Source organism: Hemiscyllium ocellatum, chromosome 3 (genome assembly GCF_020745735.1).
Source record: "Hemiscyllium ocellatum isolate sHemOce1 chromosome 3, sHemOce1.pat.X.cur, whole genome shotgun sequence".
NCBI lineage: Eukaryota > Metazoa > Chordata > Chondrichthyes > Orectolobiformes > Hemiscylliidae > Hemiscyllium > Hemiscyllium ocellatum.
The window spans coordinates 89,314,182-89,336,018 of NC_083403.1; the positions used below are offsets into that span (position 1 = coordinate 89,314,182).

Below are 21,837 nucleotides of genomic sequence, written 5' to 3' on the forward strand. Positions count from 1 at the left end.
CTTATAATCGTGTCCTCCATAATCACCTGATGAAGGAGCGGCGCTCCGAAATCTAATGTACTTCCAAAAAAGTCTGTTGGACTATAACCTGGTGTTGTGATTTTTAACTTTGTACACCCCAGTCCAACACCGTCATTGCCAAATCTTGTTCTTTCAGTGACACTGAGACGTCTTGTGACGCATCTCGTATCTTCATTATAAAAGGACAAGCCACCTCACGAACCGGAAAGTCGTCTGATACTTCCGGTGGGTCGTCCTTTGGAGTATCCCACCGATTGCCCGCCCACAGACCGGGCCCTGGGGTAACGCAGAGTACTTCCGGGTCTTGGAGTATCCCACCGATTGCCCGCCCACAGACCGGGCCCTGGGGTAACTCGGAGTATCTCACTGACTGCCCGTCCACAGACCGGGCCCTGGGGTAACTCGGAGTATCTCACTGCCTTTGGAGCGAGGCCCGGAGCCGTCGTTTTGTAGCTGAAGGTAGGAAACTTCCTCCTCTCTCTGCCAAACCTGCAAGGCCAAATCTAGAGTTTCCAGTTGAGCCGGACGGGCTAGCTAGTGTCTTTTATTGCATCAGTGATTGAGAGAGAGACTTTCTGTTGATCCACGACGGGACCCTATCCGGGGTGTTGAGGGGCTTTGGGGAAGGTGCAGTGCTGTTACTGGTTGGAATGGCGATTCTGGGAGGAATGAGGGAAGAGTTGCCCTTGGAGTATAGGAGTACCAAGAGGAATTTCAAAATGCCTGAATCTAATATCACTTATGATCAGAAGCTATTTGCAAACGCTGACGCTCCTTCGGAAAGTGCACTTAGCCGCATATGGAGGAAGCACGGCGGCTAATTTATACAGCAAGATCCACAAACAATGATGTCAATATGAACACGACTTTTTTCGTGTTATGTTGATTTGAGAGATAAATATGTAGGATACGGAACATTCCCCAGGTCTTTAAAAATAATATTATGAATATAAAATAATACCTGAGGAATGTGGGGGACCCTGTTGGACATCTCATCCAAAAGGTGGCATCTCTGACTAGTGTACCATTCCTACTGTACTGTACTGCCTTGCCAACGAAGTTTTGTTCGTTCTTTCTTGTAAGACCTAAAACCTCCACTTGGCATGTGGTGAGGGAAAGTAGCCAGATCTTATTTGAGGGATGTTGATTTGAAGCTGGTTGGGCAATGCAGTGGATGTGAGTAAAGCTGCTGGGAGTGAGGTGGGGGAGAGAGAGGTAAAGACATACTGCATAAGCAGTACAGAAATAGGCCTTTTAGCCCACTGTCTGTGCCAACCATTATGTCATTCTAAACTAATTCCAGCCTGTATGTAGGCTTTGTTCTCTGCCCATTCATGTCTATCTAAATGCCTCTTAAAAGTTCACAGAATCCCTAGTGTGGAAGTAGGCCATTGGGTCCACATTGTCGCTTAAAAAAAAGCATCCCACCTATCTCTGAAACCCTGTATTTCCCATGGATAATAAATCTGGCCTGCACATACCTGGGCACTGTAGGCTACTTAGCATGGCCTGTCCACCAAATCTTTGGACTGTGAGAGGAAATCCGTGCTGACTTAGGCAGAATGTGCAAATCCCATACAGTGACCAGAGGCTGGAATCATACCTAGGTTCCCTGGCACTGAGCCAACATGTTGCCTACAGTGTTATCATGTGTTTCTACTGTCTCTCCTTGCCATGTGTTACAGGCACCTTCAACCCTCTTTTTTTTTAAAGAAACTTTGCTGCGCACATCCCATTTAAACTTTTCTCCCTCTCATTTTAAACTTACGCCTTGTTGTATTTAACACTTCCACCCGTAGAAAATGGAGTATGAATATCCACCTTATCCATATCTCATACGTTCATATACTTCTGTCAGGTTGTCCTGATGTTCTAGTGGAAACAATCCAAGTTTGTCCAAACTTTCCTTATAGCTACTATAATCTTTCCTTATAGCTACAGGCAACAACATCATAAACCTCTTTTGCAACCTCTCCTGAGCCTCCAATCCTTCCTATAGTGTGGTGACCAGAACTGCACACAATGTCAAATGTGAACAAACTTTATACAACTGCAACCTGACTTGCCAATGTATGTACTCTACGTCCTGACTGATGAACACAAACGTGCCCAATGTTGCCTCTACCATCTTTATTCAATTGACTTTCAGGGAGCTATGGACTTGCACCTCAAGATCCCTCTGTCTATGAATACTTCTAAGAGTCCTACTATTTCTAGTATACCTTCCTCCCAAAATGTGTCACCTCACACTTGTCTGGATTAAACTCCATCTTCTATTTCTCTCTCAACTTTCCAACTAAAATCTTGCTGTCTCCTTTTGACAAGCTTTCTCATTTACAACTCCACTAATTTTCATGTCATCTGCAAACTTAATGATTTGATCATCTAAAGTTTCATCCAAATCACTTATATATAACAAACAATGGGTCCCAGCACTGATCCTTTTGAATACTACTCTCATTGTTCTCCAATCAGAAAAACAGACCTCCACAACTACCCTCTATGTTCAAGTCAATTTTGTAATTTACTATGTATCCCATGTGACTTAATCTTCTGAATCAACCCATCATTAGTGACCTTGTCATAAGCTTTACTAAAGTCTGTATAAACAATATCACTACCCATGTCAGATGTGGATTTGCTTTTAAATAGCCACTCACCAATCATCTTTATCTCTTCTGCAAAAAAACTCTTAGAAGTTTGACATGAGACTCCTTTCCCCCCCCCCCCCCCCCCCCCCCACACAAAGCTATGCTGACTGTCCTAAGAAGTCCATTCTTTTACAAATATGAGTAAATATGTCGCTACAAATCTTCTCCAGTAGATTCTCTGAGGCTTACCAATTCCTCATTTCCTGGATCATCCTTGTTGCCTACCTTAAAGGAACAATATTTGCAATTCTCCGGTCTTTTGGGACCTTATCTGTGGTTGAAGACGATGCAAAGATTTCTGTCGAAGTGCCAGCAACTTCTTCCCTTGCCTCCCCCAGTATCCTGGGATAAGTTCCTACAGGTGCTGTGGACTTGTTTACTTTAAAGTTTTTCAAGTCAACCTGCACTACCACCTTCCAACGTGACCTAGAAATCCCTTGCTAATCTTATCATCATTCATCCCCTTTTCCTTGATTATAGACCAATGTGAAGTACTCATTAATGGCTTTAACTGCTACCTCTGGTTCCATGTGTGAATTTTCTCCTTTGCTCTTGAGTGTACCTACCCTTTTCCTAGCTCACAATGTATGTATAAAAAGCCTGGGGTTCTCTTAATCCTTCTTGCTAAGGACATTTCATGGCTCCTTTTCGTGCTCCTAATTCCTTGTTTAACTGCTTTTCTGCTTTTTATACTCAAGAGACTTTCTGATTTCAATTTCTTAAACGTTACATGCAATTTAGCATGACCAATTCACCTGATCTGTATATCTTTTGGATTATGGGAGGAAACTGGAGCACCTGGAGGAAACCCATGCAGACACTGTATAGAGTTTGCACATTCTCCCAGACAGTCACCTGAGGTGGGAATCGAACCCAGCTCCCTGGTGCTGTGAGGCAGCAGTGCTAATCACTGAGCCACCGTGCTGCTGAATCTGGTTCCTGAATTTTGCCATCCTTATCTTTCAGCCTCCAAGGAGCATGCTAGTTCTGAACTCTAATTTCTCCAATTCCTGCCTTAACACTGTTGTAGTTAGCCTTTGCCCAACTTAAATCTTACAGAATTTTGATTACTGTTCCCAAAATGCCCCCCACTGAAACTTTGTTTGCCTGGTCAGTGTGGGTCTAGTGTCGCCTCTTCACTTGTTGGACTATATGTATATCTTTCTCAAGAAACCCACCTAACACATTCTGTCCCATCCAAGCCTTTGGAATTAAGGGAGTGCCCATCAATATTGGGGAAGTTGGAAATCACCCACTACAACAACCCTGTTGTACTTGCATCTTTTCCATGATGATCTTGTATATTTGTTCCTTTTAACTCCCATTGGCTATTAGGGTTAACCTATAGGCCTCTATCATAGTCATGTTGAGTTTGGAGTTGTACCAGGGAGAAGGAGATGGGAGTGTTGGTGGTTGGTGAAGGTGACAAACCTGAGAAAGGTGATGTATCATCACCAGTGTCTATAATTACTAATAATAATCCTGGGAGGTTTGTCATCGATTAATGGGCTGTTCAGTAACCACAAGTATTCATTTTTTGAATGAGATCATAGAATTCTGAGGCACAAATATGCCATTCAGCCTATTGTTTTGCACCAGGCCTGAGTATTTTGAATCTGTCAAACTCTTGCACTTTCCCCATTATCCTACATGTTGTTTTATTTAAATAATTATCCATCTGTTAAACTTACCTCCACCATACTTCCAGGCAGTGTATTCCAAACCTGCATGCCACTCTGAAAGTTTGTTTTTCTCACCTTGCATCTGCTTCTCTTGGAAAAAAGCTCTACAGCTGTGACCTCTTGTTCTTGATCCTTTTACAAACATATTTTCTACTTGTCTGTTTTGTCCAGACACCTCATGATTTTATAGGCAAAAGTGAGTACTGTTGATTTTTCTGCTTCTCTGACACTGCCTGACCTGTGCTTTTCCAGCACCACACTCGACCTCCTGATTTTATGCTGAACCTGTATTTTAGGTGATCAATCAAACATCCCTTCAGCCTTTACTACTTCAAGGCAAACAATGCCAACTTCTCCAGTCTATCTGCATAACTGTAGTGTTTCATCCCTAGAACCTTGTCATAAACCTCTTCTGCACTCTTTCAGTGCATTCACCTATCATAAAGTGTAATACCTAGAACAGTACCTGGTACTGCAGCTAATACCTAAGTAGTGCCCCATACAGGTTCAGTATACCCTTCCTTCTCTTGTATTCTGTAACCCATTAATGAAACCTAAAATACTCTATGCTTTATTAGCAACTCTTTTACCACCCTTAATGACTTAAATATATTGGGTTCTAAAGAGGAATCACTGTTATTTCTGCTTTCTCTCCAGAGATGCTGCCAGACCTACAGTTTTCCCAGCAATTTAATTCTGTTTCTGATTTCTAGTATCTTTTGGCATTTTGTTTAGATATGTTTTGTTTTTTGTATTACAATTCCATTACAATAAAGCTGGCCTAATGCCTACATATACTACTGTGTTAATCACCCAGCTAATCATCTGTAATCTTTCCTCTTTTAGCTAGCGTTGGCAAAATTAAAAATGAATCAATGAAGCTTCGTGTTTGGCTTTAGGGAAGGGGTAAAAATGAAGATGAAAAACAGTTTGAGGGCTCAAAGTTGTTTTAGTTGTTGCACTATAAATTTGTTGATGTAAGTTGGAACAAAAATGGCTCTTTCCTATAACCTCAGAAAAATGAAGCACTTTAAGTGTAGCAATGGAGGAAGTACAGCAGCCAAGTTGTGGGCAATAAGGATTTTGGATGTAAGTTTGCTCGCTGTGCTGAAAGGTTCATTTCCAGATGTTTCGTTACCTTACTAGGTAACATCTTTAGTGGACCTCGCAGCAATGCTGAAAATTCCTGCTTTCTATTTATGTTTGGGTTTCTTTGGGTTGGTGATGTCATTTCCTGTGGTGAAGTCACTTTCTGCTCCTCTTTCTCGGGGTGGTAGATGGCATCTAACTCTCTTTGTTGGTAGAGTTCTGGTTGGAATGCCATCCTTCTAGGAATTCTCATCTGTGTCTTTGTTTGGATTGTCTTAGGATGGATGTATTGTCCCAGTCAAAGTGGTGTCCTTCCTCATCCATATGAGGATACTAGTGGGAGAGGGTCATGTCGTTTTGTGGCTAGTTGGTGTTCATGTATCCTGGTGGCTAGTTTTCTGCCTGTTTGTTACAGTCCTTGCACGGTATTTCTTAGCCCATTTCGGAGGGCATTAAGATTCCAGCACATTGTTCTGCAGTTGCAAGTATGCCGAACTAGATAAGAACATCAGTTTTCTCCACTAAAGGGCATTCATTGGTGATTGAAGTAGGTTTTCATAATGATCAAGGATAGCTTCATGGTTACTAACTGAAATTAGCCTTGTGTTCTATGTCTTCAATGGAATTTAAATTCCACTAGCAGCTGAGGTATTATTTGAACCCAAGTCACCAGGGCATATCATGAGCTTCTGAATTGTTAGTCCAGTAGCATGAGCATTATGCCATATTTCCTCCTGAGGTCATAAAAGATACTTTATAAATACCAGTTTTCACAGAAGACTGGTGTAAGTCCTGGACTCATAAGCATGCTTTTCAAATATGATGCATGAACATGACTCTGCCACTTACCCCCTGGAGCTTTATCGCTATTCAATTTACCCTCTTTTGACTAACTCTCCTTAACGTGGTTAACACTGTTAATTTTGAAGTTTTCAGTTGACTTAACCTCTGGCTGATTGGTTTTTGGCTTGTGGGTGGGGATAGGGGATATGTGGGAATGTGCCATATGTTCACTATGTGAATGCATGCTTCTCTATATCATTTTTGAATAGAACAACATTAATTTTAGGACTTTTCAAATTGAAAATATGGTTGCTCTGTCTTTTGCATTATAGAACATAGAATAATACAGCGCAGAACATGCCCTTCGGCCCTCTGTTGCACTGACCTATGATCTATTCTCAACTCGTCCCCTTACACGCTCCCAAAATCATCCATGTGCTTATCTAAGGATTGTTTAAATTTCCCTACTGTGGCTGAGTTGACTACACTTAGCAGGTAGGGTATTCCATGCCCTTACCACTCTCTGCGTAAAGAACTTGCCTCTGACATCTGTCTTAAATCTATCACCCTATAATTTGTAGTTATAACGTCTTGTACAAGACTTTCACTGTCCACTGGTCATCTTGTATGTCTCTATCAAATCCCTATCTCCCCCACCCCGCCCCAACCCTTAGCCACCGCCTTTCCAACAGACCTAAGTGTCTCAGCCTTTCCTCATAAGACCTTCCCTCCAGACTAGGCAACATCCTGGTAAACCCCCTTTTTCCAATGCTTCCTCATCCTTCCTGCGAATAGAACTGTACACAATATTCCAAGTGTGGCTGCACCAGCGTTTTGTATAGTTACAGCATGATATTGCGGCTCCGGAACTCAATCCCTTATCGTGCTTTAATCATCATCCCTCTCATGCCCTTCAGGGAATGCAAGCCAAGTCTTTACAGCCTGCTGTCGTAATCTCACTCCACTAACTAATATAATTCTACTGAATAAAAGGCCATTTTTATTTTGAAAATGTAGTACCTAGAATTGAATGCTGTACTCCAGATATTGTCAAATCAGATTTTTCGCACAACTGTAGAAAACTTGTATCCATTTGTACCTCAACTCCATCAAATCAAGAGTGACATTAGATTAGCCTTTTTTAAAGTTAGTTTTTGCACCTGTTCTCTAACTTCCAGTAACTTTTGTGCATGGAGCACTGAACCTCAGCTTTTTCAGTTTGTGGCCTCACTTTTTAAAAATGATTTTTCACTAATTGATAGGGGCTGCTCTAAGTAATCTGTTTTTCGAAGTAAATATTAATGTCAGCACGTTTTATATCCTCTTAAATGCTTAATAGTACAGAAATTCAGCTTGTTTTCAGTATTCTGGCTCCTTATCCTTTTTTTTTTTTGAATACAAGTGTTACAATTAGTTACTCTTAACCAACACAGATTATGTTTTCAGAATCTCTGATATTTCCTTCAGCGTTTTTAGGATATATTCATATGGTCGTGGCGTATTTGTTTCTGAACTGGTAATCCAGAGAACATGGGCTCCTATCCCACCAATAGAAATTTAATCAGTTTTCACCAAAAATCTAGGACTAGAACAAGTGAAAACTGTCAGATTATCTTTAAATCTTATGGATATGATGCCCCTTTGGAGAAGGAAATTTGCTGCTGTTAGTCCCATGCCAATGTGATAACTCAAATTCATACTGACGTGGCCTATCAAGATAGTTGTTTTGTGTCAAAAATGCTTTTCAACTGACCACAACCAAAATAACTACCAGCAATCTTATTGTCACAGGAGTGAATTTTATGTGAAGCCAGAGATTGATGCCTTTTTAGCCTCCAGTTCCACTAATTTTTTTAGTATAGTCATATCTACAGTAGTGGTTATTTTGTCTAATTGTTATGTGCTGCTATGCCTGTCTGTCATTGCCACACGCGTGAAGATTAAGTACTTCTGAACCACTGGTGTTCGGGATGGGATGCAATTTACAATCATGGTTTTTGTGTAGCAGATGACAGTGTAATTGCAGTCTATTTTAAGAGTAGCTCTTTGAACTGAGTGTGAAGTAGAGGTGTAGTTAGAAATTCCTCCATCTTCCATTCCACTGTGGATTAGTGGTGTTGACATGTGCGATCTGCAATATTTGGCAAAACTCATTGCTTAATACAAGATTCATGATTGCTTCTTTGTCAAAGTAAAGTCAACTTTGAAAAAACACTCCAGTATGCTGGAAGTTACTATGCTTTGTCATTTTTAGATTTTTTTTTGTCTTTTTCTATATAAAATTATTACATTATATTTTATACTATTTGTCCAAATATCTCTCCTCTCTTGGTCTAAAATACACATTTGTTGGAGTATGTTTCGCTGTTCTTCTTTTGTTGTAGTTCAATGTACTCAGCATTGCAACATACACTCATCTCTGCTGCATTAGAATCTGTGCTTAATGTAATCACTACCCTGTGTTTTCATCGAGCATTTTATTTGCAATGTTCTGGTCAGAATCCTGACCTTTTTTTTCTTTTCCTTTTTATGCTTCCAGTGATGTGGGCAACACGTGCAGTTGTCCATCCCTGTTTGCCTTTGAAGTAAATAGTTTTGGCTTTGGCCATTTCAGAGAGCAGTTAAGGGTTCAACTGCATTGTGACTGCAGGCCCACAGCATAGCCTAGACCTGGGAGAAAGTGAACACTGCAGATGCTGGAGATCAGAGTCGAAGAGTGTGGTGCTAGAAAAGTGCAGTCAGGCAGCATCCAAGGAGCAGGAGAATCGACATTTTGAGCCGGTGAAGAGCTTATATTCAAAACATCAACTCTTCTGCTCCTCTGCTGGCTGTGCTTTTCTAGCACCACATCCTTCAGCTGTACACTAGATCCGACAAGGGTAGTTTTCTTTCCCGAAAGGATATTAACTTCATCGAGCTTGCTTAGTGGTTTATGCCTTTTGGCATTGTTTAACACATTTTGAGTGCTTCTTAAACCTGCTTTTCTTAACCTCTTCTGTTGGATCTATTCTCTTTGAAATGTATTTTTTTTCTATATCTTGCCATTGGTCCAGCCACATGTGACAGTGTGATTTTTTTTTGTTTTAAAATACAATTCATTTCTTTTTTTTTTGTTCCTTTTGCATTGATGCAAGAAAGAATTGGGTAATAAAAGTAGCTTGTCTTCCCATTTCTTTTTTTAAGACAGGAAGATATGGGAGCTTGATGTAGTGGAGAGGCTGTTGCCACTTGACACTCTATCTGCTTCATTTGCACCCCTCATGACGTTGAATGCATTGATTGATTGATTGACATCTTCTTAATGGAAGGAGTCTCCTTTTTTTGACCAGTCAATTAGAAACTTTACTGCACGCTAACAGGCTAATACTGGTCATGTCTGACTTTTATATAGCTCTAGTCAAGGGTATGTGTGGGTCATTTCATAATTTGGTGTCTTTCTAGTCAGAATAGGCGTCTAGTCTATTTAAGTGATCAACATGTGGGATGTTTAGTCAAATCTGTTTTTGAAATTTTGTCTTTCGTAGATCTCCAGAGTAAAAAATAGGATAAGCTAACTGACAATTAGTGACTGTTCCAATGGAACACATGTGCACAGCACTAAACTGATAAAGTTTGTGTTTTGAGTACACGTGCTATATCGATGCTTTGGGGTAAACCCCTCATCAGGATATTTGTCTCATTTTTAGGATTGTTAGAGGAGCTACAAATCTGTTTTGGTTTAATCTGTGATCTAACTTTACATATCACTCGTTGATAGATACCAAGAATGGAAAATCTTCCCTCTTCCAAATGTGTACTTGCCAGTGAATGATTTTAAGTATTGTCTGCCATAAGAATATATTGTAATAGTTTGATTTTTATATGTAGGCAAGAAGGTACTGACATAGCCTGATTATTGTCACAGTCATGTTGGATAGTGTTTTATATTTAAATACTACAAATTCACTTCAAATTAAAAAGTGCATTTCTCTTAAAGCTGCTGTCAGTATGGCTACACCGCGACTTCAACGTACAATGTCCCGAACAGGTGAAAGTTTATACAAATCACTAGGATTGGAGAAAGGAGCAACACCAGAGGAGATTAAAAAAGCATACCGGTATGAAAAAATAATTATTTTATAAATTTTGAAGAAGTGACTATTTACTTTGGGAGTTTTTTTCCAATAAACTTTGGTGTCATTGATCAGAGGAGCATTTTATCATTTAAATATTCTGCCTCTCTCACTCTGTGCACCCCACCCCCATAACAGTCAGCCAACGTCATGTCTCAGACACTATGGGCTCTTATGTTACTTAGCAACCTCCTTTGTAACACCTTGTCAAAGTCTTCTGCAGATCCAAATAGATCACATCCACTGGCTTTCCATTTAACTTGCCCATTACCACCTCAGAATTCTAAAAGACTTGCCCAGAATGATCTCCCCTGACTCAGCCCTATTTTACCATGCACTTCCAAGTGCATGGACTCTAAAATCTTACCAATGACCAAGGTCAGATTAACTGGCCTAAAGTTCCCTGACTATTCTTCCCCCTTCTTAAAGAGGAGTATTTATATTAGCCATTTTCCAGTCCTCTGGGACCCTTCCTGACTATCCAGACTAGATAACTTATCAACCTTCGGACCTTTCAGCTTCCCCAGCACTTGTCGTTAGTGGTAGCCACTGCACTCACCTCTGCCCCCTGACAATGAAAGCTTTGGTATGCTGTTGGTATCTTCCACTGTGATGCAAAGTATCTTTTCAAATGCTCTTGGCATTTCTTTGTTCCCCATTGCTATTTCTGTAGCCTCCTTTTCCAATGTCCATAGAGTCATAGAGATGTAAGTGTGGAAACAGACCTTTTGGACCATGCCAACCACATATCCTAAACTAATCTAGTCCCATTTGTCAGAACTTGGCCCAAATCCCTCTTAAGCCCTACATGTTCATATACACATCCAGATGCCTTTTTTAAATGTTGTAATTATATCCGGCTCCATCACCACTTCCTCTGGCAGCTCATTCCAGACATGCACCTGTGTGTGAATAATTTGTCCCTTGGGTCCCTTTCTAAAATTTTTTTTTTCCCCTCGTCCTAAACCTGTGCCTCCTAGTTCTGGGAATGCCCCCCCCCCCCGCCCCATTGTAGGGGGGAGAGACTTTGTCTATTTACCCTATCCATGCCCTTCAGCATTTTATAAACCTCAACAGGTCACTTTCCTGCTTCCACTCCAGGGAATACAACCCTAGCCTATTCAGCCTCTCCCAAAGCACAATCCCTCCCTACCTGGCAACTTCCTTTGTAAATCTTTTTTTTTCTGAACCCTTTCTAGTTTCACAATATTCTTCTGATAGGAGGGAGACTAGGATTGCATGCAATATTCCAAAAGTGGCCTAACCAATATACTGTACAGCCACAACATGACCTCCCAACCCCATATTCAATGCTCTGCCCAATGAACGAAAGGATATCAAACGCTGCCTTCACCACCTTATCTAAATGGAACTCCACTTTCGAGGAACTATGAACCTGCACTCCAAGATCTCTTTATTCAGCAACACTTCCTAGGACCTTGCCATTAAGTTCTGCCCTGATTTGCCTTTCCAAAACGTGGCACTTCATATTTATTTAAACTAAGTTTCATCTGCCACTCATTGGCCCATCTCATCAAGATCCCAACTTTCCTCTCTCACCTATTTTAATTATCTAAACTAAAGTCTTTTATATTGCTTGCTTTCTCTCAAATTTCTTCATCTCCCCACGTATTGCATTTTTAGTTATCCTCTACTGGCTTTTAAAGGTTCCCCACTAATCTTCATCACATTGCATGCTTTTTCTTTTTTGCTTTAAGGATATCCCTGACTCCCTTGTCAGCCATGGTCGTCCCGTCCGCCTGTCATGTTATGGTCATTGCCCCAAAGGATCCTGTCATCTTGAGCTCTCTTTATACCTTACCAAATCCAGAACTGCCTGTTTCCTGGTGGGCTCTTCCTCAACTGCTGCAAAAATATCATTTTGTACATGTTCCATGAATTTCTTTCCTTCCCTTTCACTGCCAATCTGATTTTTTCCAGTCCACCTGCATGTTGAAGTCCCATTATTATTGTAATAATAATGCCTTTCTTGCAAGCCTTTTCTGTCGCCTGATTTTTTTTCTCACAACTGACTGCTGCTGGGAGGTCTATACACAACTTCTATCATATCACTTTTCCTTTGTGATTCCTCAACTCTTTTCCACCCACTTGCTGGACTTCTGACTTTTTTCTATTGACTTAAATTCATCTCTTAACAATGAGGCAACCCTGCCCCCTCTGGCCATCTTATCAAAAAGACAGGCAGATATGTTTTCCAGCATTGATTTCCTTAGACCTGATAACTGCCACATCATATCTGCCAATTAGTCCTACAAGCTCTGTCACCTTGTTTAATATATTCATGCATTTAAGTACAACGCCCTCAGTCCTGCACCCTTATGAGCTGTAAATAAATTAGATTCCGCACCTTTTTCATAGACTGTCATACTACTGGTTATGGAAATTTTAAGAACCTCTAAGCACTTGCAAACTGCCCAGCACCACTCCCTGCAGCTTTTCCAATGACTAGCCATGCAGCTGAACACGCTGTTCCACTATTTAGTTGTCTTATGTGCTTGCTCTGTTGCTCTCTCCTTCTGTCTCTACAAATGTCTCCTGATTTGCTCGATACTTATTTTTATCATTGCCTCAAAAACATCGTCTGTACCTAGTTTGTAATTTTGAAGCTCTTATCATTTTTGTCTTTCCACTAGAAAGCTTGCTCTCAAGTATCACCCAGACAAAAATCCAGACAATCCTGATGCATCAGAAAAGTTTAAGGAAATAAACAATGCAAATGCTATTCTGAATGATGATAATAAGAAACGCATCTATGATGAGTATGGTTCAATGGGACTGTATGTGGCTGAACAGTTTGGAGAAGAGAGTGTCAAATACTACTTTTTGATGAACAAATGCTGGTTTAAGGTGTGTTGCTTTTTACATCTATAATGATTCTCAAATTTTTTCTGAAAACCCTTTGACTAATCTGAAATAGTTCAGGTTTCCTGTCACTTAAATTATGACTAGCTTTGTTTCATTTGCTGCATCAAAATGAAAAAAGCTTAACTGGATACACTTGATCACTTTTACTATGGATAGCTTTTGGCCAATGTTGAACTATTTCTAATGTAATTACATTCTTTTTAAATAGAATACCATGCACAATCTTGGTCTTTTAAGTATGATCTCATCAATATTGGCTGTTGTCACTTTAAAGAGATTATGTTGTCCTGGGTTGTTTTTTTAAGAGAGGTTGTAAAGGCAGAGGTTCTGAAGTGGCTACGGGAGATGGTCTAAGTTAACAATCAGAGGAACCCTTTAGGTTTGTTTTTGAAAATAGTTGTAACACTGGAAGCTGGCTCGTTCTCACAGATCAAGCCTTCTAGTCTTTTTAGCTGTAGTGGTCAGAAGCTGGTTGGGTCCCGGAAGAGTTGGACCTTCAGTAAAATCCATATTAGCTGCTACGTTGTCTGAAATCTCTCTTGACATTGTTTCCTTCTGGATTGGAGAATTGCCTGTAAAAATGTCTGATTTTATTTTATCTTTTGCCAAGGGCTGTGTTTATGGGATGTTATTATGTTGGAACAGTTAGTCTGTATTGGTACTGTCCCTATTATTAGTTTTCCAATTGTTAGTCAAAATACCAAAAGAGGAATTTAAAATATGTAAAGCTGATTGGAGGCAGATGTTCACAGGTAAAGGGACGGCTGAAAAATGGGAAGCCTTCAGAAATGAGATAACAAGAATCCAGAGAAAATATATTCCTGTCAGGGTGAAAGGGAAGGTTGGTAGGTATAGGGAATGCTGGATGACTAAAGAAATTGAGGATTTGGTTAAGATAAAGAAGAAAGCATATGTCAGGTATAGACACGATAGATCGAGTGAATCCTTAGAGTATAAAGAAAGTAGGAGTATACTTAAGAGGGAAATCAGGAGGACAAAATGGGGACATGAGATAGCTTTGGCAAATAGAGATAAGGAGAATCCAAAGGGGTTTTACAAATATATTAAGGACAAAAGGGTAACTAGGGAGAGAATAGGGCCCCTCAAAGATCAGCAAGGCGGCCTTTGTGTGGAGCCACAGAAAATGGGGGAGATAATAAATGAATATTTTGCATCAGTATTTACTGTGGAAAAGGATATGGAAGATATAGACTGTAGGGAAATAGATGGTGATGTCTTGTAAAATCTCCAAATTAGAGGAGGAAGTGCTGGATGTCTTAAATGGTTAAAGGGGGATAATTCCCCAGGACCTGATCAGTGTACCCTAGAACTCTCAGAAGCTAGAGAAGTGATTGCTGGGCCTCTTGCTGAGATATTTATATCATCAATAGTCACAGGTGAGGTGCTGGAAGACTGGAGGTTGGCAAACGTTTAAGAAGAGTGGTAACGACAAGCCAGGGAATTAGACTGGTGAGCATGACCTCGATGGGGTAAGTTGTTGGAGGGAATCCTGAGGGATACGATGTACATGTATTTGGAAAGGCAAGGACTGATTCAGGATAGTCAACGTGGCTTTGTGCATGGGAAATCATGTCTCTCAAACTTGACTGAGATTTTTGAAGAAGAAACAAAGAGGATTGAGGGCAGAGCAGTAAATGTGATCTATATGGACTTCAGTAAGGCGTTCAAGGTTCCCCATGGGAAACTTATTAGCAAGGTTAGATCTCACGGAATACAGGGAGAACTAGGCACTTGGATACAGAACTGGCTGAAAGGCAGAAGACAGGTGGTGGTGGAGGGTTGTTTTTCAGTCTGGAGGCCTGTGACCAGTGGAGTGCCACAAGGATCGGTGCTGGGCCCTCTACTTTTTGTCACTTACATAAATGATTTGGATGCGAGTATAATAGGGACCGTTAGTAAGTTTGCAGATGACACCAAAATTGGAGGTGTAGTGGACAGTGAAGAGGGTTACCTCAGATTACAACAGGAGCTGGACCAGATGGGCCGAGAAGTGGCAGATGGAGTTTAATTCAGATAAATGCGAGGTGCTACACTTTGGGAAAGCAAATCTTAGCAGGACTTGTACACTTAATGGTAAGGTCCTAGGGAGTGTTGCTGAACAAAGATCTTGGAGTGCAGGTTCATAGCTCCTTGAAAGTGGAGTCGCAGGTAGATAGGATAGTGAAGGTGTTTGGTATACTTTATTGGTCAGAGTATTGAGTACAGGGGTTGGGAGGTCATGTTGTGGCTGTACAGGACATTGGTTTAGGCCACTGTTGGGATACTGTGTGCAATTCTGGTCTCCTTCCTATCGGAAAGATGTTGTGAAACTTGGAAGGGTTCAGAAAAGATTTACAAGGATGGTGCCAAGGTTGGAGGATCTGAGCTACAGGGAGAGGTTGAACAGGCTGGGGCTGTTTTCCCTGGAGCGTCGGAGGCTGAGGGGTGACCTTATAGAGGTTCTCAAAATTTGAGGGACATGGATAGGATAAATAGATCAAGTCTTTTCCCTGGGGTTGGGGAGTCCAGAACTAGAGGACATGGATGAGAGGGGAAAGATATAAAAGGAACATAAGGGGCAACTTTTTCACACAGGGTGGTACGTGTATGGAATGAGCTGCCAGAGGATGTGGAGGCTGGTACAATTGCAACATGTAAGAGGCATTTGGATGGGTATATGAATAGGAAGGGTTTGGAGGGATATGGGCCAGGTGTTGGCAGGTGGGACTAGTTTGGGATATCTGGTCGGCACGGATGGGTTTGACTCGAGGGTCTGTTTCCACGCTGTATATCTCTGACTCTATAAATTTGTGTTTTGTTTAACTTCGAGTGGTTTGGTATGTGTTGCGTGCCTTTATTGGTCAGTGCATTGAGTATAGGAGTTGGGAGGTCATTTGAGTCTATACAAGACGTTGCCTAGGTTCTTGGAATACTGCATGCAGTTCTGGTCTCCCTGCTATAGGACAGATGTTGTGAAACTTGAAAGGGTTCACAAAAGATTTACAAGGGTGTTGCCAGGGTTGGAGGATCTGAGCTACAGAGAGGCTGAACAGGCTACACGGAGATACTAAATAGGCTGAAGCTTGTTTTGCCTGGAGCTTTGAGACTGAGGGGTGATCTTTAGAGAGATTTATAGTCATGAAGGGCGTGGACAAGGTCTTTTCCCTGGTGTGGGAGGAGGGAGGGAGTCCAAAAAGGAAGGGCATTGGTTTAAGGAAAAGATTTTAAAGGGATTTTTTAATGCAGAAGGTATTTCATGTTTGGAATGAGCTGCCAGAGGATGTGTTCGAGGTTTGTAAAATTACAACACTTGGATGGCATTTGGGCAGGTATATGAATAGGTAGAGGGATATGGGCCAAATGCTAGCAAATGAGGCTAGATTTGTTTAAGATATTTGGTCAGTTGGGCAAGTTGGCCTGAAGAGTTTGCTTCCATGCTGCGTATCTCTGACTGACTGTATGATCCAGTTGCATCACATCTGAAGCATGCACTTCATATCTGTTTTTAAATTAAGAAGTTACCTTCTCGGCTAACTTTAAAATATTTTGAGGGATATCTGGTCTGGTCCATAACAAATAGAATATATCTACTTTTGCATTCCATTCTATAAATGGCAACCTCTCATACAGTTTCCTAATCACTTGCTGCAACTGATTGGTATGAATTAATGTGTAAATTCTGTTTATCAAATATAAAATTTTGTTTCCATGCTGTTTGTTTTTTTTTGTCTTGTTCATTACATAAATGTAGTTGCAGAAATGTGAATATAACTTGTTTCCTGTCAACAGAACCAGATAGCTCTTTTTTTTTGAGTTCAATTTAAGTGAGTATCTGTCATGGGAAAGTTTTTGTAATTTCTATCCCTTGTTTTATAATTTATGATCAGTGCATGGTGCTATTTCCTCTCTCTCACAGCAGCTCTGGCAGGGGCAGACAATACCACTAATCTGTGGCCTTGATAGACTCTTTGGTGCAGACCTTTGGGCCACTGTGTATAGAATGGGGACAGGTTGCAAGTTGAAAGAGGGTGTGCATGGTCTCAAATCAATACAGGTTAAACCAAAGTGGTCCAATCAAGTCATTTATAGTAAAAGATATTAAAACAAATCTAGCAAAACACAATGGGATTTCGGATCGCAGTAACTGAAGTTTTGGGTGACCTGCCACCCTGTCTCCTCCATCCTTTGTCTTCCATTGATTTACATTCTGGCCTTTTTTTATTTTTGTAGAAAAGTGTACTGGATGATGAAAGGACAGTTTAAGAAGTTGGACTAATTCAATTGATAGAGGATGGAGATGTGGGCAAAGTCAGGAAAGATGGATTGCATGAAACTGAAATTATGACCCTGCAAAACCTCATTGCAGAAGTTTTTGAAAGTCTGAAATTATTTTGTTCGGCGAGTTCACGTTACACTTGGATATAGCACGAGCAATTTTTTTTTAAAAGCAGTGCAATAATCGTTTAATGAAAATAATTAATTATGTTTGAGAGTATTTTGAAATATTAGAAAATGACCTAAAACTGAAATGCTTTTAATCAAGATTGAATTTCAAATTCAAAATGTAAACATCATGTGACAAAACCTTCTGTGTTTTATTTTGTTGCAGTCCTGACATTTGATTGAAGACCTGTTTAATATTTGATCTGAGATCTCATTGATCCCAGCAGACTCTATAGGTTTTTAAGGAAAGTCTAGTGATGAATGTTAAAAATTGGTCAGTTGCTATATTTGCTTTTTAATGTCAGTGCATGTTATAGTTGGAGTGTTTTTCTACAATAATTTTTACATTATGTGGCAGGCTCTTCTTGTATGTTGTGGCATTATCACTGGATGCTGTTGTTGCTGTTGCTGTTGCTTCTGTTGTGGAAAATGCAAACCATCAGGAGAAATGGAAGATTACGATGTTATTAATCCTGAAGACCTAGAGGCACAGATTAGAGCGGAGCAAGGTGCAGATGGTGGTGAGTCTATACAAATGGACTTTATTTGTTAGCTGTTAATTGATCTTTTGATTTATTACTTAACCAAACTTACAATCCAATTTAGCAAGAAGGCTTTTTAAAAGAATATTGCCAAATGAATTCTTTGTTTAAAATTAGCTAAAGCTGTTTTTTTCTTGTACCATCTGAGCTGTAAATAGTACATGTCAGTTCAATATGCTTAAAAATCAAGTGTATTAATCAGTTTTTGAAAATGTTCAATACCATGTTTCAAACACTGCAAATAGTTTTATATAAGGCGTATCTAAAGCCTCCCAAATGACAGTTTTCTTTAGCTTTGGTCTGTGACTTAAGTTGGTGCAATAGTTTTTGTACAAAAGTGCCGAGATTGTGTTTTTTTTGCAGAATGGGACCCATGAGCTCAGAATAAATTCTTCATACTGTAAATCATTTCACTGATTTAATGATAAGGTATAATGTTGTACTCAAATCAGTTTTGCATTGCTGACGTATAGGTTTTCAAGCATGTATTTTAAAAGCAGGCATGGCATTGGCAACATCAATCAAAATAGTCAATGATGGGGTAGAATATTCCTTTTTTAATTTGTTTACTTCAGGTGACGTGTTTGATTGAATTCATTGAAACGCATGTAGTAAAATTACTTTAAGTTCAGCTCTTACTAACAGCATTAGACATTTAAATTTGAGAAAATAAAACAGTTAATATTTGAGCAGGATCTGTGTAATTCTACAGATTGGTGTATTAGCTTCAATTTTTTGAGGGGGACACAATATTAGACAGTAAGGAAGGTGAATGCAATTTTTTTTTGCCACTTGTCACAGTTAAATGGGTTCTTGCTAATGGCCAAGGACAAACCTGGATGAAGGTGATGAGTAACAATCAAAACTGGAGCAAGGAATGAATAGCCCATTCATTAGAATCTTGAATTTGGAAAGCTTCAAATATTTGAAGGTGAACCATTGAAAAGACTTCTGAAAAGAAACTTTTTTTTCACTCAACTTTTTAAATTAATGTCTTTTCACTGCTAAAATGTTCAAACAATGGTCTGTAGTGTAACAATTTTGCAACTCGGTGCAAGCATCATATGAGACTGAGTTAAAGACAGAATAATTTTAAGGGTTTTTTGTTTCTTTTGGCCTCAAATTCTCACTTTTAATAATAGAATTCCTAAACTTCACATTCTGAAAATTTCTAAAAATGTTTATTGTTATTCCTCAAATAACAATCACTTTTTTTCCCACATTTTGCAAAATCTTCCTGAGTACAGGTTGATTCAGTATATTTAACAAATAATTAATGGCCCCATGATCTGTGCAAAACTTATTGTTTCTTTTCAAAAAAAAATCTTTAATCCTCTGTTTCTGATATCAAAATAATGTGTCAAGGACCAAAATTGCACCACAGAGACCAATATAATACCGGTTTTATTTCCATTCAAAAACCTTTAACTTATACTTTGTCTGAATTTAGGAGACCATGCTCAGTGTCTTGCAATACTAAGAGATCTATAACATATCGCCTTTTATAGCAAGAAACTAATGTCGGAAGGTGGAATTTAATTACTTAATCTCTTAATCATTTCTAATTGAATGCATATACTGTCAAAATTGGATATTTCAAATTCCTAACTGAGTACAAATGTTTCCAAAAATTTGGGACTTAATTCTCATGATGCAAAAATAAATTCATCAAAATATAGCACAGCATACTAACTTACAACATCTTAATTTGCTAAGAACACTATGGGAGTATTAGTTATGATTTTGAATACATGTCCATAATTTTTTAATCTATTGGGTGCACAAACTGACCCGGATTTTGCCCTACCTCAACATCTTTGTTGTAAAAACTTGAACCTCATTCCAGACTTTGTCTTGAAACTTTGATTATTTGTTTTCATTTGATCTTTTGTTTTGCTTTAAATTGTTAACTTGTCTATTGTATCTTAAGGAAAGAGCAATATGCTATGTATGTTTGAATGGATTAAATGGCCCAAAAGTATTACATTAATCTCTTGAATATCTTAATCTGAAATTTAGAAGAAAATTGAAACTTTTGGCTTTTTGCTCAACAGTGTAATATGGACTAAATAAAAGTAGTAAACTTTTTTTTGTGTAGTTTACTCTTACTATCTTATCAATAAACAGTTTGTGTAACACCACAATTCTTAACTGCCCTTTTATTTGTTATAGGATGGAAAACTCTTAGTTTAAATGAAACCTTTCATTGGTTCTGCTTTCTATTACTAATTGCCAAACTATACAGGATTTACAGAGTTACACTTGCCTATACATGTCAAAGACCAGTGGAACTGTATTCCCTATAGTTCCATCTCTTCATGGAAGAGGGCAACATGGTGGTTTAGTAGTTAGCACTGCTGCCTCTCCAAACCAGGGATCCAGGTTCAATTTCAGCCTCTAGCAACAGTCTGTGTGGATTTTGCACATTGTCCCTGTGTCTGTGTGGGCTTCCTCTGGGTGCTCCGGTTTCCTTCCACAGTCCTAAGATATGCTGATTTAGGTGAATTGGCCATGCTAAATTGCCCATTGTGTTCAGGGATGTGTATCTTATTAGTCAGGAGTAAATGTAGAGTAATAAGTTAGGGGAATGGAAATGGGAGGGTTACTCTTCAGAGGGTCGGTGTGGACTTGTTGGGCTGTAGGGCCTGTTTCCACACTAGGGATTCTATAAATATTTTTTTTTTGTGACGTTGTTTGAAACTGGCATGATATTATTTCAGTTCTCCATTGTTGGAATTATGTAGTTCTATTTTTTTATTGAAGTTTTTGAAGTCTATTGGAGAAAGTATCGTATTAATTAGTGTTTTAATAGTTACCAATTTCAAAGTTACTCATTCATGGTTAAACTTCAGCTAAATAAAGACTTAGGTTTAGGCTGCTTTTTGCACAAGATGTAACAATGGAATTACAATCCTAAGGCTGAATAAGAAGGTCATTATTTCTTAAGATGACAGCAGAGCCGGCGATCTGGTTAGTAGACAGCTTTATGGTATGTTTTAAAGGGGATTAAAGGAGTTCTTGGGCAAATCAGGAGAAAGTGAAAGAAAAGTCTCATTTTGCGAACGTAGCAGAAGCGATGTCAGTACAAAGCATGCAGGTACAGCAGGTGGTGAAGAAAGCTAATAGCATGCTGGCCTTCATAACAAGAGAGCTGTAAGAATTAAATGACCATACAAGTTAGGCAACTTCCAGGAAACCAATATCAAATAATTTCAGCTCAGATAGTTTTGTTTAACATTTCTATTAAAGTACACTGAAAACTAGTCCACCTCCATCAGGTTTAGTGGTGCTGGAAAAGCACAGCAGGTCAAGCAGCATCCGAGGAGCAGGAAAATTGATGTTTCGGGCGGAGCCCTTCATCAGGAATGAGGCTGGAAGCCTCTGGTGGAGAATTAAATGGGAGGGGGTGGGGCTGGTAGTTGAGAATACAATGGGTGGATGGAGGAAAGTGTAAAGGTGATATATTGGAACGGAGAGTGGAGCAGATAGGTGGGAAGGAAGATTGACAGATGGGACAGGCCATGAGGATGGTGCTGAGCTGGAAGTTTAGAACTGAAGTAAGGTGGGGTGAGGGGCGATGAAACTGGAGAAGTCCACATTGATGCCCTGGGGTTGAAGGGTCCCAAGG

The 21,837-nt window shown here is 39.7% G+C and overlaps 1 protein-coding gene across 2 annotated transcripts in view; it reads left to right on the forward strand.

Moving 5' to 3' along the window:
• The first annotated feature begins 275 nt into the window (after nt 1–275).
• dnajc5ga (DnaJ (Hsp40) homolog, subfamily C, member 5 gamma a) overlaps nt 276–21,837 on the forward strand; it is a 39,391-nt gene continuing 17,829 nt past the window's right edge. Inside the window, exons 1-5 of one of the 2 annotated variants that reach the window (XM_060851676.1) lie at nt 276–480; nt 10,203–10,323; nt 12,993–13,206; nt 18,026–18,188; nt 19,011–19,195. In XM_060851676.1, coding sequence (XP_060707659.1) covers nt 10,214–10,323; nt 12,993–13,206; nt 18,026–18,188; nt 19,011–19,090 — 567 coding nt within the window. In that variant the 5' untranslated portion in view covers nt 276–480; nt 10,203–10,213 and the 3' untranslated portion in view covers nt 19,091–19,195. Of the gene's footprint in view, nt 481–10,202; nt 10,324–12,992; nt 13,207–18,025; nt 18,189–19,010; nt 19,196–21,837 lie in introns of those variants that run through there. The other variant, XM_060851686.1, reaches the window with a different exon arrangement.